We start from the raw sequence: 16,068 nt of genomic DNA on the forward strand, positions 1-16,068 counted from the left end.
CGAAAGTAGTTCAAAAAATTATTTCATAATAAATTTTTTATAGAAAGGTATTAGTCATTATTTTTTTTTAGTTTTGAAATAAGGCACTTAATATACAAAATATTTACATAAATTAAAAATACATATTAATATTACTTATTACGTCAAATTTTCAAGTATTTAGTTAATCTTAGCAATCAACTTTATCTTATTTAGACTTGTTAAGGAAAAATAAGATAATGGAAATTAAGTACATTTAAGTTATGCGTTTTAAGACCAATAAAGCGGATGGAATTTAAAATATTAATTCCCGTAATCAGTAAGGGCTAAGCCAATGAGCCAATTAGAGTTTATTGAAATAAAAAAAGAGACTTTGTCGTTCTTCTAGATAATAGATTCAAGAAATTCAGGAAATAGCTAATATTTTAAATATTGAAATAAATAATTTAATTTATTTTAAGTTAATCTTTTTTTCACTTTTAGACACTCAAAATTTGGGAATATAAAAATAAGTCCTTTAAAGATCTAAAAAAAAATAATTTTACTTAAATTTCTCAAATTTATATTCTTTGGACATTTTGTGTTCTAAATGATAACAATTATTAAATCGCAAAAAAATTCATAAAAATAGAAATACAATGTTGATCTTGAAATATTTAAATTTCAAGATCAACATTGAACTAATTAACCTTAGAAGTTTAATTATGTGACAAATGTAAAGAAAAATGTTTAACACAGCCTATAAAATTATGCCTTTGCAATACAACTAATTAAACTTTATTCAACTGGCGTAGTAACTTAACACTTTAAATCATAAAAATGTATAAAAGACTTATTACACGAGAGGCACACGTTGCATTGCCACTCATCTCTTTGGCCATACTCAAATGTAGAAAAGTACTTGTAAGAGAACCTAAATCGGCGAATTGTAAGCTCCACGCCCCACTGTTAAGCAACATAAATGAAACAATAAAATAAACAAATATAATAAAACCAGCCATCAGGATTGTATAGCTGGGTGTTATTGTATGATTTTTGTTCACTGTGGGGATTATTATAAAACCGGAACTAATAATTTGTTAATTTGGTTGGAAGGAATTTGTTGAGGTACAGGGTAGGATTTTAAATTATTTACGTAGTTAGTTTGCAAATGTAATAATATATTGGTTTTAAGGAAATTATACAAAGGGTATTTTGTAAACACGTAGTGATTAGGTAACTAGTGGCAAAATAAAAAAATTTAATTTCTAATAAACGCACATTCAACTCATTTCAGATCTAAGTATCATGAGCTATCATAGTCAATAGCTATTTTTCCTCTGAGTGTAAACACGTAAAAAAGCTATACGCTCATTTTAGACTGTCACGAAAGAATTAAATGTAGTTTAAAGGTAAAATAAAGATATAAAATAATTGAAAAATGAACCTAATCTTAAACATGGATTGTTTTAATGTGAAATCAATACTATCCTTTTAAAAAGTAGTAAATATATAAACGTACCATTTACAAATCAATACATTGATATGGAAATTTCTCTATCCCCTTGACAAGATTTAAATTTTTTTTTGTCTACTTTTAAAGGTTTTTAAGTTTTTATTATCCACTTGAGGAGTCCAAATTTATTATACTTGGGGATAAGTAAGATAACTAAATCACTGATCAAAACTTCACTGATCAAAAGTTACTAACTAGAGGCTCACTCTTGCTTAGAGTATGTAATAAAATAAAACTAGTAGTATGTAATCAATAATTCCTTGTTAAGCAGATAACTAGGGGTTTATCTTATTACAAAAACATATTATTGTAGTAAAGAGTATGTATAAATTATTTATATTTTAAAGTTATCATGTAATAAAGCTACTTTAAATAAAAGTTATATTAAAGATTGTAATATAATAATCTTTTATAATTTTGAGTTTCGTTTTAACGTCACTTGTTAAAATTGTTAGTGATATATGACCTTAAGTAATCAGGATTGGATTTGAAGGAATGAATTGCATAATAAATCGATCAAAAACTATTAAAATAATTAAAAGAAAAAAGAGTTCTTCCACTCTAATGTGTCTAAGAGAGATAAATCTGATTATTTATTAAAAAGATAATCTATTCTCTTTTATCTTCTTATTTAAAATACTTTAATTCCGGTCCATCATACACATGATACTGAATAAAAAGAAAATAAGTGTGCTCCACCGTTTGAACCGTGCAGATGTTATGTAGAGCGTAAAGCGCGGGACGAGGAAATCTTTTTCTAATTTCTGAGGGGTGTCAAAAAAGTACGTCGGGGGCGAGGCACCCTTAACAATAATAAAATATTGAAAAGGAAATCTTCTATTATTGCCGCTTTGTTTTAAAATTTATGGAGGGCAATATCGAGTATTGGGAGACCTCATCTGATGCGTTTTTAAGTCGGCGGATTTTACAGATTAGTAATTGAATAGATGTTACAAAAAAAAAAGAAATTATAATTTTTTTCTATGTATATTAATTTAAATAATAAATTCAAAAAGCACAATCTGACACATGGCTCGAGAATTTTTTCATTTACTAGTAAATAAACAGATAACATCTTTACTACTTCATGCGAGTTTCTCACGGAATTTGTGACTATCACAATAATCGAATAACTTAAACATCTTCATTTGATGTCAATTGTAAAATCTGCAGTTTCATCCTTAAACCGTTATCGCTCATCACGCCTTTTCAAAAAAAGAGGTAAAAAAGGTAAATTAACCCCTTTAGATGGTATAAAAATAAAAATTTCGCACGGTCATCCCTTAAAAAGCGAGGTTCAAGGGTTAAAACAGCGATTTCACCCTTTTCAGCCGAAAATCTTGTTAAAATCATATAAAATACGGAATTAACCACCGTGAAACCAGCAATGAGGGTTGACTCGCGTCAGGTAGGAAAAAATCTAATAGAAATAGTCGGGAAGGGGTTGAACAGGTATACTGGTAATTTTTTGTCGGCAGAATGCGGAAAGTAAGGTATTCGTACATATCATTAGTTGGTACAATGTTGTAAAATTAGAAGTGTATTGTTAACTTTTGGAAGATGGGATTTTTTTTTAAGGAAATGTCAATTTTTGGTGACAAGGGATATGAAAACGAGAAATTTTTAAGAAACTTGCTTCGCTTGGGAATTTCGAGATTTTGAATAAAGAATTTATATGAAAATAAGGACGCACGTAAAAATCCTATCATGTTTCTTAACGTATATTTTAATACAATATTTCACCAATTAATATTTATATTATATAGTAACTTTTTATAATAATAATATTTACTCAAAGTTAAATAATTTATAAAATAATTTAAAAAAATCTAAGTTTTTCCACACATGCCCTAATATTATCCGAGATATTAGCAACATAAAAAATATAAAGGTTTTAATTTTTATTTGATCCCATATTTAGCCTAAGCCTGCAAAATTCATATTACTATCTATATTAATATTTATTATTTAGAAAGAAGAAGGTATGTTATTGGTTTATCGATGTTTAGGTCTCTAAATTAAACTCAATTACTTGTAGAAGTTTCTTCTTAAACTAGGCATAACTCTAACAAAAAGTCAAATGTAATTAAAGTGTAAAAGTTTAATTATTAAAAACATGTAGAATTTAATTGAAAACTATTATAATTGTCTTATTTTTAGAAAAAAATACTTCTTTTACAAAAAAACTTTAGTAAATAATTAACTTATGTTAAAGCTACTTATAGGATTTATGCCAACAGGTTTTTCCTCTATTTTAGTTTATATAAAGACCAGAGCATTAAAAATGTATATATTTAATTAAAAAATAGCCCAGTTCATTATGCAGACGAGTTTTAGGTATTACTAATTAAATGTACTATACAAAGTCATTAAAGTAAGCTTTAGAAAACGCTTGTTAATCTCCTTTTTAATAGAAAATTATTCTCTTATAAGAATTTATTTTTTTCGGATTTCTCTATAATTTTAATATTGATCTGATAGAAAGCATTTTTATCATACACTTAAAATTTGTAAAACAGGTTCATAGGTTAATATTCCTTTTTTTCACACAGAAAATGTGAAAAAAAACCGATATTGTTCATATAATCTGTCCCTTAGAAGAAAAGCACTTTTTTTGATCTGATTCGATTACTTCTATTTAACTAGGTAACAGCCATAAATATTTTCGCATCGATTTTTTTTAAGTTTAATTATTCCAATATCTGTCATAACAGAAATTATAGATAAGAACGATATTGTCCATCATATACCTAACTTATTATTGGCTAGCAACGAGAAGAAAAGTGACATATTCGCAATTCCTAAAAAATAAAACAAGAATCAAGATTACAAGAAGAGTGTAGAAATTATGTTTTTCTTGCTTTTCATAATTTTGGTTGATATAGAAAGAAGATACAAAAGTTCCAAAGTAAGTTTTTATTATATTTTCTGAGTTTTTAATTTTTTTTCATTATTTGTATCCTTAACTTAATCAATTTTATTAATTTTATTCAATTGCTCCTTTTTGCATTTCAGTAAAGTAATTTAGAAAATTGTATATCTTTGTATACATAACCAAATACTTTGTCTTTGGTTATTTATTAAAAGATTTTATTTGCCTTTTGTATTTGTGAGACAAATAAAAATTATAATTATTATTATTTTACAAACTTTTGAAAAAAGAACGGTCTTGAATAATTTTTTAATATTTTCTCATAATAATTTTTGAAATAGAGATTATTAGATACAGGGTTATGATTTATTAATAAATAAATTTAGTAAAATTTTTGGACACGTTGGATTGATTTTTGATTCGGGAATATTTTGACATCATATATAAATGTACAATGTTACAAAAAAAATTGTCCTAAAAAAAATCTTGCTTATTTTTGGAAAATTCTGGACATGATTTATATATAATGTCCTATACTTATCTTTAAGTGTTCAACAAATAATTACGTTTAGATAACAATCATAACCCTTTATTGCAACATAAAATGATTAATTACATTGAACATTCATAGCTCTGTAGTACCCAAGACGATCATTGAATTCTTGCATTCGTACATTGAATTCGTATAGTATTAACTTTGTTGAGGATATCCAACCCGTGGCTATACACTTCATTTCCTGAAAAATCCCAAATAAAATAATCCAATGGATAAAGGTCGGGTGACCTAGATGACCATAGTAGGAAGAACATGAACATAGTAGGAAGACGCCTCATCTTATTGAAACCATAACGATTGGTTTCGCATATTTGGGTTAATATCATCAGGATATAGTATTGCCAGTGCTGGAACAAGGTTGTCTACTAAAAATTCATGAGAACGCTGTTTCGTCAAAGTTTATTTAAGGTAGTATGGTTCTATTAACTTGTTTTTAATGATTCGCTAAACCAGTGTGGATTTTGAGGTTCCCAGTACCTAAAATTATTCCTAATTAGTGGTTTTTTCAAACAAAAAGTTACCTCGTCTGAAAAGCATATCTGTTTTACTAGTCTAGGGTTATTATCAGTTTTTTTAAGTTAAGTTCTGGCCAAACTCTTTCCTGTTATCTAGATCATCTAGATCATTTTCTATTAGCTCTTAAAGTATTTGAATTATATCTGGGTTTTCCACTTTTTTTACAGTTGCTCTATGAAGCGTGTTATCCAGAGCTGAGTACTTGAGATGTAAGGATTTTCGGACCTTCAGGATCCAGGAACCAGAATCTCTAGTTTTTAATTAGGAAGAAACATCAATTTTTTCTATTTTGCAAAGATTATTAATAGTTTTAAGCTTGAATAATATTCGTTGTATATTCTAGTTTTCTCACCATCACCATTATGCTTGCTAATTGTTATTTTGTTTACTATTTTATTACTTAAAAGTAATCTAAATATCTTAAATTAACAATATATTTATGTTGCGATAATTATTATTTAAACGTAATTATTTCATAAGCTATTGAAGATAGGTAGTGTACGTTATAGATTAAAGATATCCAGAATTATTCGAAGAATTTAAAAATATTCTATTTACGAAAAGGATATTTGTCCTGTCACATTTTTTTGCACTATCCTATAAATTTACATTTTATGTCAAAAATACCCGATCCAAAAATAAAATCGTCGTGTTCGCGTTTTTTTCAAAGAATTTATAGAAAGTAGATTTTTAAAATATCGTTGTATATATAGTTTTCTGTATAATGCTGTGGCAATTTACAATGACCTTGTTCCGAATCTTATAAAAGAAATGTCAGTAGCGGGTTTCAAGAAAAATGTAAAGCTGCATTTTTTAACAAAACAGAATAGCTAAATTGTCAGTAGGTATTTTGTATTTTATAATTTTTGATTTTTATGGACCAATGGGTGTATATCTCTTTATTTTTATATTACTATTAGTGTTATCATTATAAATGTTAATTATTTTCTTTCTGTTGTGCTATCTAAAACAACTTTACCTACATTTTTTAATTAGGTTAAGTAGATTTTGGCTAGGCTTCGCCTATGTACACTATTAAAAAGTACAAATAAAGCCATTTTTTATTTATTATTATTATATCTAAAATTTGTAGTAATATTTTGTTTCTATTATACGAGATTAGCGTTGCTTGATTAAAAAATTCAAATTAAATTAATTAAAGTTTGTTGCTACGTCTAGGGTAAACTGGCAACGTGTTTATTACTTCAACCTATTTAGCTATATATACTTTTAAATTATTGCATTTTTTTATATGATATATTCTTATAATTTAACTAAGACCCTCTGAAATTACGCTGCTAAAGATTGGTCTACTATAAACACCACTGTATTTTAGTTACTAACATTTTTTAGATGAACAACCTGCGTTACGCAGACGATACTTTGATGGTAGCGTCAACCATTCTAAAGCTATGCTGGCTAATATTATTACCGAAAATTATGGCTTAAAAATAAATAATACCCAAATTAAACGAATGATAGTTAATCGATAGATATTCTCTACAAATATTAGAAATTGTAGATTAACAATTTTAACTCTCTTTGCTCGTTAATTACCAATACTAAGAAATGTGAAAGCGAAATACGCCGTCGTCTAATTATGGCAAGATCAGTGATTATCAAGCTAAATAAAATATGGAAAGACAAATCTATCACCTAAATAATGAGACTTTGTCTAGTTAATGCTCGTATTTTCCCCATTACAACATACGGCAGCATTAATATAGACTTCAAACCAAGCAGATAAGAACTGACTTGAGGCTTGCGAAATGCAAGCTTATAGACAACTCTTACGAGTACCGTGAACAAAACACTGACCCAATATATCTTTATAACAAGAAATTATTCCACTTGCAAAGCAGCTAATCAGAATAACACGCATGTATCTGCAGTACCTCGGGCATATAGCTAGAAGATTAGGAACAATATAACGATTAATCATAGAAGGAAAAATAAAAGGCAAACGCCCAAGAGATAGTTCTCCAACTAGATGCGGGGATTAAATAAATATGAGACATGAGGATAAGAATTACACAAAATAGGCAAGCATAGAATTACCTACTGAATCACATATAAGTAGTGCCATAACGTTCTTTGGAGGATAATGAAAAAAGAAGAAGGATTTTTTAAAATACCAATAAAAGCTTTACTACTATACGATACTAATTCTATTTTTTTATTACTGTAACCAGTTTTATGAGAGATTCATATAATTAGCCAGTCACAAAAAGTTCCTATTTAACACATTTTATAATACGATATTCACATATATTTTATCGAAAAAGAAGAGTAGGGGCGTACTCAATCAAATGTTCTTTCAGTGTGTTGTAAAACTTAATATCTCACTCTTGACGGTTTAGGAGTCAAAACAAGAACATCAAGCGGCCTGTCATGCACAGACCTCCGAGCTCTAAAATTGGAACTTAAAAGCGGCCAAATTTGCACGGAGGCGTCTGATTTAGGACGGGAGGCGTCGGCAGGCGTCGCGACGCGTCGCCCGCCGTCAAATTGATTCCTGGATACGATACCTCGGTATCCTGCGGGTTTTTGTAATTACTGTTTTTGACTTTTAAGGTGGCTCGAGAGAAATGGAAAAGATGAAAGATCAGTTGATTGACTTTCCGATATCAAAGAAATCAATTTATGTGCGAGCATTTTGGATTTCGTTTTACTCAAGCTTAACAGTTTAATGTATCGAATTTCATCGAACAACTTTCACCCTAAATTTCTAAATAGTACAAAGTTTTTTTCACATAGAAGATATTCGTTAAAGATTCGGAATCACAAAAGAAGTTAAAAAGTTCGTTAGACATAATGAGTAGTTCCAGCCCCAGACAGCGTCGACTTTTGTCAAGTCGCCGCAAGGAGAGAAAAGAATAACGCGAGTATGCAGTTCTGATTTCTGATCTGATCGCGTTCACATTGAATTCCTGTAGGGAATAAAGGACTTCCGCGCACCTTTCGACTGGGGTGGCCACTAATAATATGTTCGAATGTGTTCATCGGGTCCGTGCCATGCTGCGTTTTGTCTTGCTCGCTAACAGCAATGAAGAATACAGGGACGGAGTTTTTTAACGTCTTTATGAGAAATTCTGTATATTCTTAAAGGTAATAGAAAGTTACTATAAAATGAATCCAAAGGTCACGATCGCAAATAAACATCATCAGAACTAATATAACGATCAACATTACATCAAGGAATATTTAAAATTTGAAAAGATGTTACCTTTTGCCTAGCTAAAAATCAGGCATAATTTAATTGGATACCATTTTCAGAACCTAATTTTTTATCAAATGGTTGTAATAATTGATTTAATAGTTATGTAAAACGACAGCAAAGTAATTATTTAAAGGCACTTTAATCATTATTAGGCAAGCCAGGAAATCCAAACATACCAATTTTAGGTTTAATACAATTTAGTTTAAGCGTAGAATTTTGTCTTTTAATACCATGCATAACTTACCTTAAAATGGTTACTAATATGTTATTTCTTTAACAAAATTACTGAAGGACAATAATTAACTGCAAATAATTACATAAGAATGTCGAATTCCTAAGGCAAATAATTAATTTAAATTACAGGCATTTAGACCAATAACGATTCAAGTCACAAATTTAAATAATGTTAAAATATAAAAGTTTCTTTTTAAAAATCATGCATAACTTAAATGCGTAATAATATAAGTACCTAATTTTTATTAAAAAAATAAAAACATATTTTACTTATAAATAAATTAAAACAATTGATAACAATTATTTTAAATTAAAAGCATTTAAACAAGTATATAAGATAACCTTAATAAAACTAACTAATTTAAGCTGAGTTTGAACGTAGAAGTTTTTGTTGATAAATAAAGCATAACTTAATTGGATAATATTATTAGTAACTTCTTTTTATAAAAAAACGAACTTAATTAAGTCAAGGTAATGCAAATTATTTGTACAACATTAAAATTAAACTAAAAGAACTTGGTTCATCAATTTCTTTGTAGATATTCAATTAATTAATACAAGTGTATGCACAAAAAAATAGATATTGGAAATACTTTAAAACTTACTTAAGCCCGTCCCTGATGATTTACAAGAAATAATTGAATGAAGTATTTTATTTTCTGTTTAACCTATTGATGTCTCGAGAGAGACCACGTTGATTTCGAAGGTCCTTAGGACTCATTTGTCTTGACACTTAATACGGGGGGCAAAAATCCGTTGTTCTTCATTTAAATAATCATATATTCAATATCTTTATCATAAAATAAATAATTAAGAAAAAACATATCTTACTATAAATCTAATTTATTTGTGAAATATTTCATTTTAATCTGATATGAAGTTATTCTATGATTATGATACATACATGGTATCGTGGAGTTTTCTGGGGTAAATATCTTTATTTAATTTTGAGGTAGTATAAGTTAAATTTTGAGGACTAGTTAAGTGAATTTTTAATTTCTATCTTACTTATAGACCTACCCAGAGTAAGTCTTAAATTTTCGATTGATTTATGAGGATATGGTTGGTACATTATTAAGTTTGATCTACTTAGGCCACCACTATATCTCAAACTTCTGAATATGCCTTTTTCAACATTACTGAATAAGAAATAATTTATTTTTTCCAGTTAATATTGATACATATTACGGTTTAATTTTTTGCTTTGGCTGCCTCTTAATAATTTTATAATAATCATTTTTATAGAGCGTCTTCCTAAAAACAATACAAAATCCCATACAATACAATATCATTAATTTTTCCAACTTATCTATAAAACATATGGGTATTATTAAGAATATAATTCCAAAGTACAGATAGGCTAAAACTAAATATTACAATGATTAACAAAATTATGATTAGAAAGCAAAATCAAATACTGGCACAAAAAAAGTTATCTAACCTCCAATTTGAAACCTAGTGACGTTGATCCGCTAAAACTTTCCTATACTGTCATTAATCTTTGAAAATTGTTTTCTATTATGCAAAAAGGATTCAAACTATTTAAGTACCATACTATTAATAAAGTACATTAGATTTTTTAAAGCAAAAGGATATGATGTACGCAGTCAAACGCCTTGCTGAAATCACAAAAAAAACAAGACGCTTTTTTGCTTCCAACTCCTTCACAACATCAAACAAAATAGACGAGATGGTGGTAATAGTAGAATATTTTGTTAAAAAGCCATGCTGCCTAGGAGAAAGTTTACTATTTTTAATTAAAACATGTAGGAGCCTTTTAAACATTTTATACTCAAATAATTTAGAAAATTAATAGATACGCATTCTAGGATGATAGATTGATCACTCTTTTTAAAAATTTTTTTTTTCAGATAACAAGAAAAGGTTCCATCTTGAAAGGAATAATTTACCAGATGTGTCATATGTTAATAGCTCTTTAACGTTAAAGTAATATAATAGTATGAAAATCAAGTAAAAATAAGAGAATTTGACTAGACTAAAAGAGATGTGGTCCAGGAGGATTTTATTTATATTACTTAGCGAATCATTTAAAAGAAAAAGATTGAATGGAAAAAGGATGGAGAATAATAATGAAGTTGACAAATTTATTTATCTATTGCTAACATATAAACAATAACTGATAATTGATGCCCTTTACTCTTCTAAAGGTCGAATATCTCTGGCATTATACATCTTGAAAATGGTGCTAGTATATTTAAATATCGATTCTCAAAATATATAAATAGCTCAGAGCCTCAGTCACCTCATCAGCTTCTTATTTATAATTGCTTATTACAATTTTACTCAATATTATGCATAACTTAATTGGATGTGGAAATTAGTTTCCTTTAACCATAAAAGAAAAATTAATTATAAAAGTATAAATTTATGGATGATATAAATAGTCAGCCAATATTCAGTCAATCATCTAAAAGTATCAAAATGGATCCTCTTGAAAAATTAAATAAGCATAATTGATGTAAATGACTTTTTGACCTCGTATCTTTGTCATAATAATGTATTTTATAATTTGTTTATTTATTGCTAATGAGTGACACTGATAATTGAAGGCCTTTAATCTTCTAAAGTTTCAATATCTCTGACACCGTACACCTTAGAAATGTGTGCTGATATATGTAAATGTCGACTTGCAAAATATATGAATAGTGTAGAGCAGTGTTTCCCAATTTTTTTTGTGTCATGACCTACCCTAGCCGTTGTAACATTTTGATGCCTTCCCATGTAACATGTATAATTATAATATTAAAAATGTCAACTATGTACTAACGAAACTCAAATAGTAGGTTTGAAAAATAAATTACTGGGAACGAAATACAGTAAGTACATTTTCAGAACATATAATAAAAATCTGAAATTCGAATTCCAAATAATGTTAATAAAAAAATTCTATATTAATTTAGTGACATTCTTGTGCTTAATGTCCACATTTTTATGTTAGGTTCCAATTTAATTAATTTTAGCCGTACGTAAGTAAATTACAGCACTAAATCGTTACAATAGTTTTCTTGGACATTTGGTTAAATTTAGGTATTTGATTCCTGCTTACCCACAAGGCCATATTATCGCTTCTTTTATATAAAATAAAGTTTTTAGACGATCATTATTTCGCAATTATGCAATTATCTTAATACTGCCTATTTGATATATCAGACTAATCCCGATTCAGAAAATTAGTTGCATCATCTATGTTAAAAAATTAATTTATCTTAAATCTGAATATTTATCTTTTAAATTAGCCGATAGAATATTGAGATGATAATAAGTGATATCAGATACTTGATATCAGATACTACTGAAGTTTGTCGCTTATAAAATTACCAAGAGTATCAAACTGTTTCATAAATCTTTGCAAGCAGTTTCTATCGCTAGCTTTAATAGCATTAATACACTTTATTAGTAAACGTAATACTTCGTTTAGAACAGGTGAGATATTTTTCCTACCAAGTTTTCCCTATGAATTACACAGTACCAGTCATTTTTCTCATCTATTGTATTAGGATCAAGCATCAAGTTGATACGTCCATTTGCTCTAAAATTTCTAGTTTTCAGTTTTGCTACATATTGTTTTTTAATATCCTCACTCATGTCGTCCATTCTTCTGGTAGCAGTATTGTGACTGAGTGGCATAGTCTTAAATTTTTGTCATCTTTTGCACTGTTTTGCTGTAAATGCTCATATTGCTGATTTTATGACATTCTCTAATGGTTCAGTATGGTTTTTTTCAGTTTAAGCGATAAATATAGAAATGTGATAATAATAACTTCAAAAACAACATTACTAGTTCAAGTGTGAGCAGTAAATAGAGATTTTAATATTTTTTTTTAAACGTTTTCCTTTAAAATTGTTGATAGTAGTTAAAGAAAAACTCTAATTACTCAATATTGTGCATAACTTAACTGGATAGGAAAATTAGTTTCCTTTAACCATAAAAGAGAAATTATTAAGTTTGGGTTTTACAAAAATAAAAAGTGACCACACGAAATATTCCTCAGTCTCGAAAAAAATCAACCCTGTCGTATTTTGACTAACCTCGACCAGCCCTATAATAAATCATACCAAACAACCAAAATTAACCAAACAAAAACCACCTTTACAGAGCACAAAAGCCAAAAAGGCTCATTAAAAACCTTCGCTCGGCAGTGCACAAACCACGGTTTTCATCTCTTCGCCAAATCTCTCTGAGATAACGCAGAGGCGCGCGGCGAGCGGGGGAGAGACCCGAAAAACTTTTCTATATATCCCTGGGGAATCTACCGTGAGGCCACACCTACCGCGCCCCTCCTATACCAGACTCCGCCTCATTTATCCCGGATAGTCCTGAATCTTTACTGTCTCTGATGATCTCTCAGTATGGGCTCAATGCTCGGCATCACTGTGTCATTGGGGTGACGTCACTGAGGAACGTCTTTGTGTGCCAAATTTGTGAATGTGTGCGTATTAAGTTGAAGATCTTTACTGTGACGTCACTGGTTAAGACTAATATGGTTGAAGTGGTGTTCGATTGAGACTGGATTGTTTTTATTAACCGTGTGGTAATTATTTTATTGATTTTAACGTGGGTTTTGGAACAGCTTCAAGCTGGAGGGCTTAGACTTTGAAGCTGACGGAGGCTCGATGGAGATGGATCACAGTATGTCTGGTAAGAGTTGTTTTTTACTACATCTTATTTTTTTGTATTTTATATAGTCACTTTTTTTAAATTTGTATGTTCTCTCCACACTACATCTACAGGTTTAAAAACTCTTTTAACTTAAATATTGTTTTTGAGGTAAAAACAAATTTTAAACTAAAATACAAAATTAATGTTTTGTTTAAAAAATATTTCATGATAGAAATAGTTCTTGTAAAACCACAATCTTAAAACAACTTTATTAAAAAGTGTGCATAACTTAAGTGGAGATCATCTGATCATCTTCTTTATGAAGAATTATTAATTTTTCTATATTTCTTGTAAAATATGATAGTGAAAATATTATAAAACAGTGTTGAACTCTATTTAAGAAAAATTGTGAATAATAAAGGATCTTGAAATTGATTTTGTAGTAAACCATTCTTAGTATAACTTTTTTATTAAATTTCTGATTTTCTTTTAATGTAATAGTATATATACCATAGCGTTTAAATGACAATCATTTTTACAAAAAAAAATAATAATCTTTTAAGGTTAAAAGGAACAATTAATCGTATTTTATTAAATTATGCATGGTTAAATTAAATTTCTCTTCTTAATACTGTTTTATAAAAAATAGTTTTTTTGTAAAACGTTAGGGTTCATCGAAATTTAGAAGTAAGAAAAAATATCTCTTATTTTTTGTTTCCATATATTATTGGAATACCACTGATTGTTAAGTACCTGAGAAAGCTTTCCGATAAACCCTAACGTTTTACCTAAGAAATTGATTTAAGGAGACGAAACTCACTTCACGCAGAAACAATCATATGCACTATACAAAATTAATTTGACTAATAACAAGGTCACTATAGATGACTAGCTTTAGACCTCAGACATGTTTTTCCAAAATTTTGAATTTTTCTAAATTGCCTGTTCCAAGGGCAAAAAAGCGCCTGTGCTTAGAGTTCTTATAGGCTCCTGTAAGCTGCTTTTGAACTTTAAAGTTAAATAAAAAGTCTTAAGACAAAATACTGAAACAAAACCATACAAGGCAATATTACACTAAAGCCACACTCAATTCGCCTGCCTCTTTTGTAACAAATCTCTCAGCCATATCGTTGACAAATTGTAGATCCATATGTACAGCGCGTTACGGTTCCACGAACCGACATCCATTGACACTTTTGTCTCTGTGGCTTTAAGCGGCTTCTAACAATACCGGGTACATCTCAAAAATAAAAGCTTCACTCGACATGCCTATGGTAATCACTCATTGTTTTTCAATGTAGTTCTAAGATTTTTAAACCTGAGGACGTCAGACGCATCTTTGCACAAATTTCACACCGATTTCGAACGTTTATTATATTCTATGGTCATTCAAGGAAGATATTGTGAATACTGGGTGGCCCATTATAAAATTTGTTTTAAGAAAGGCAAGGAAGCTCCACCTGTAATCGCTTTTTAAAGCTTTGAGGGTATTTCATTTAAAGTTGCTTTTTTAAAAACGGTATCTATAGAACCTACGTACTATTTTTAAATACAAAAACCACAACTGATGACTTTATATCTTTATGGGATTTTACACCTATTTTATTTTTTATTGCCAAAAAGATAATAATTGTATTTATATATTGCGGTTTAAGTGATTTACACACAACGCCAAAATGATATGATTGGGACTAACTGTGTTGGCTTGAATTAATTATAAAAGTATGGTTTAGGTGATAATGGCGCTTTGGAATAATAATCATTTCCTTAGATAGGAACATCCTTAGAACCCGTTTTTCAGATCAGATTAGAAATTAATGTAATGCGTATATCGACCTAGAATTATTAGGAATAAGTTAGCGAAATATATATTTTTTAAAAGTATGCAATATTAAGATTGAATTTAGTATTAGTTCTGATTAAATACCAGTTTTAATTACTGCTCTTAATCTAATTATCATTACATCGATTTATATTGATCTAACGTCTTCTTCGACTTAATAAAATCCACTTTTGTTTTTTTATGACTTTTTCCAACATATTAATAATAATTACAGTAAACGTCTCAAGAAAATATTATTTAATTAAAATAATTTGTTGAAACCTTTTCTTATACTGACCAATATTTAAATCTTTTAAATTATTAGAAATGGAATCGTAAAGTTTAATTGCATTATAAAGAACTTCTCTTAAATAAGGCTGTTTGAAGATGTGGTATTGTAAGCCTATTTAAAGGTCGAGAAATGTATTAAAGAATTGTGGAAATAAATATCTATAGGAAAAACTTTACGATCTTCCATCTTTAGCCATCCCATCTCTCCAATCTTACCACTAACACGATCGTAGTTTCTCAACTTAAAAATGAGCCTAGCACAAGAATTCTGCGCTTTCTGTATTCTATATCTTGTATTCGTATCTAAATACGGTTCATATATAAAGCCACAATAACTAAAGTTGTACACCATTAATATGTACCCTAATTAGTCTAGACCTGGCTTTTGGTCCAAACAATAGCAACGATGATTTAGACGCAATAAGTTTTAAATTATGTTATCTAGAAATATTGCCTGTAGTT

The 16,068-nt window shown here is 28.7% G+C and overlaps 1 protein-coding gene across 4 annotated transcripts in view; it reads left to right on the plus strand.

Moving 5' to 3' along the window:
• The window catches only part of LOC126737115 (transcription factor hamlet-like), a 185,977-nt gene that overhangs the window by 112,842 nt on the left and 57,067 nt on the right, over positions 1–16,068 (plus strand). Inside the window, exon 1 of one of the 4 annotated variants that reach the window (XM_050441849.1) lies at positions 12,838–13,532. The exons of the other annotated variants lie outside the window; for them this stretch is intronic. Coding sequence (XP_050297806.1) covers positions 13,508–13,532 — 25 coding nt within the window. The 5' untranslated portion in view covers positions 12,838–13,507. Of the gene's footprint in view, positions 1–12,837; positions 13,533–16,068 lie in introns of those variants that run through there. 4 annotated transcript variants of the gene reach the window in all.

Source organism: Anthonomus grandis, chromosome 6 (genome assembly GCF_022605725.1).
Source record: "Anthonomus grandis grandis chromosome 6, icAntGran1.3, whole genome shotgun sequence".
NCBI lineage: Eukaryota > Metazoa > Arthropoda > Insecta > Coleoptera > Curculionidae > Anthonomus > Anthonomus grandis.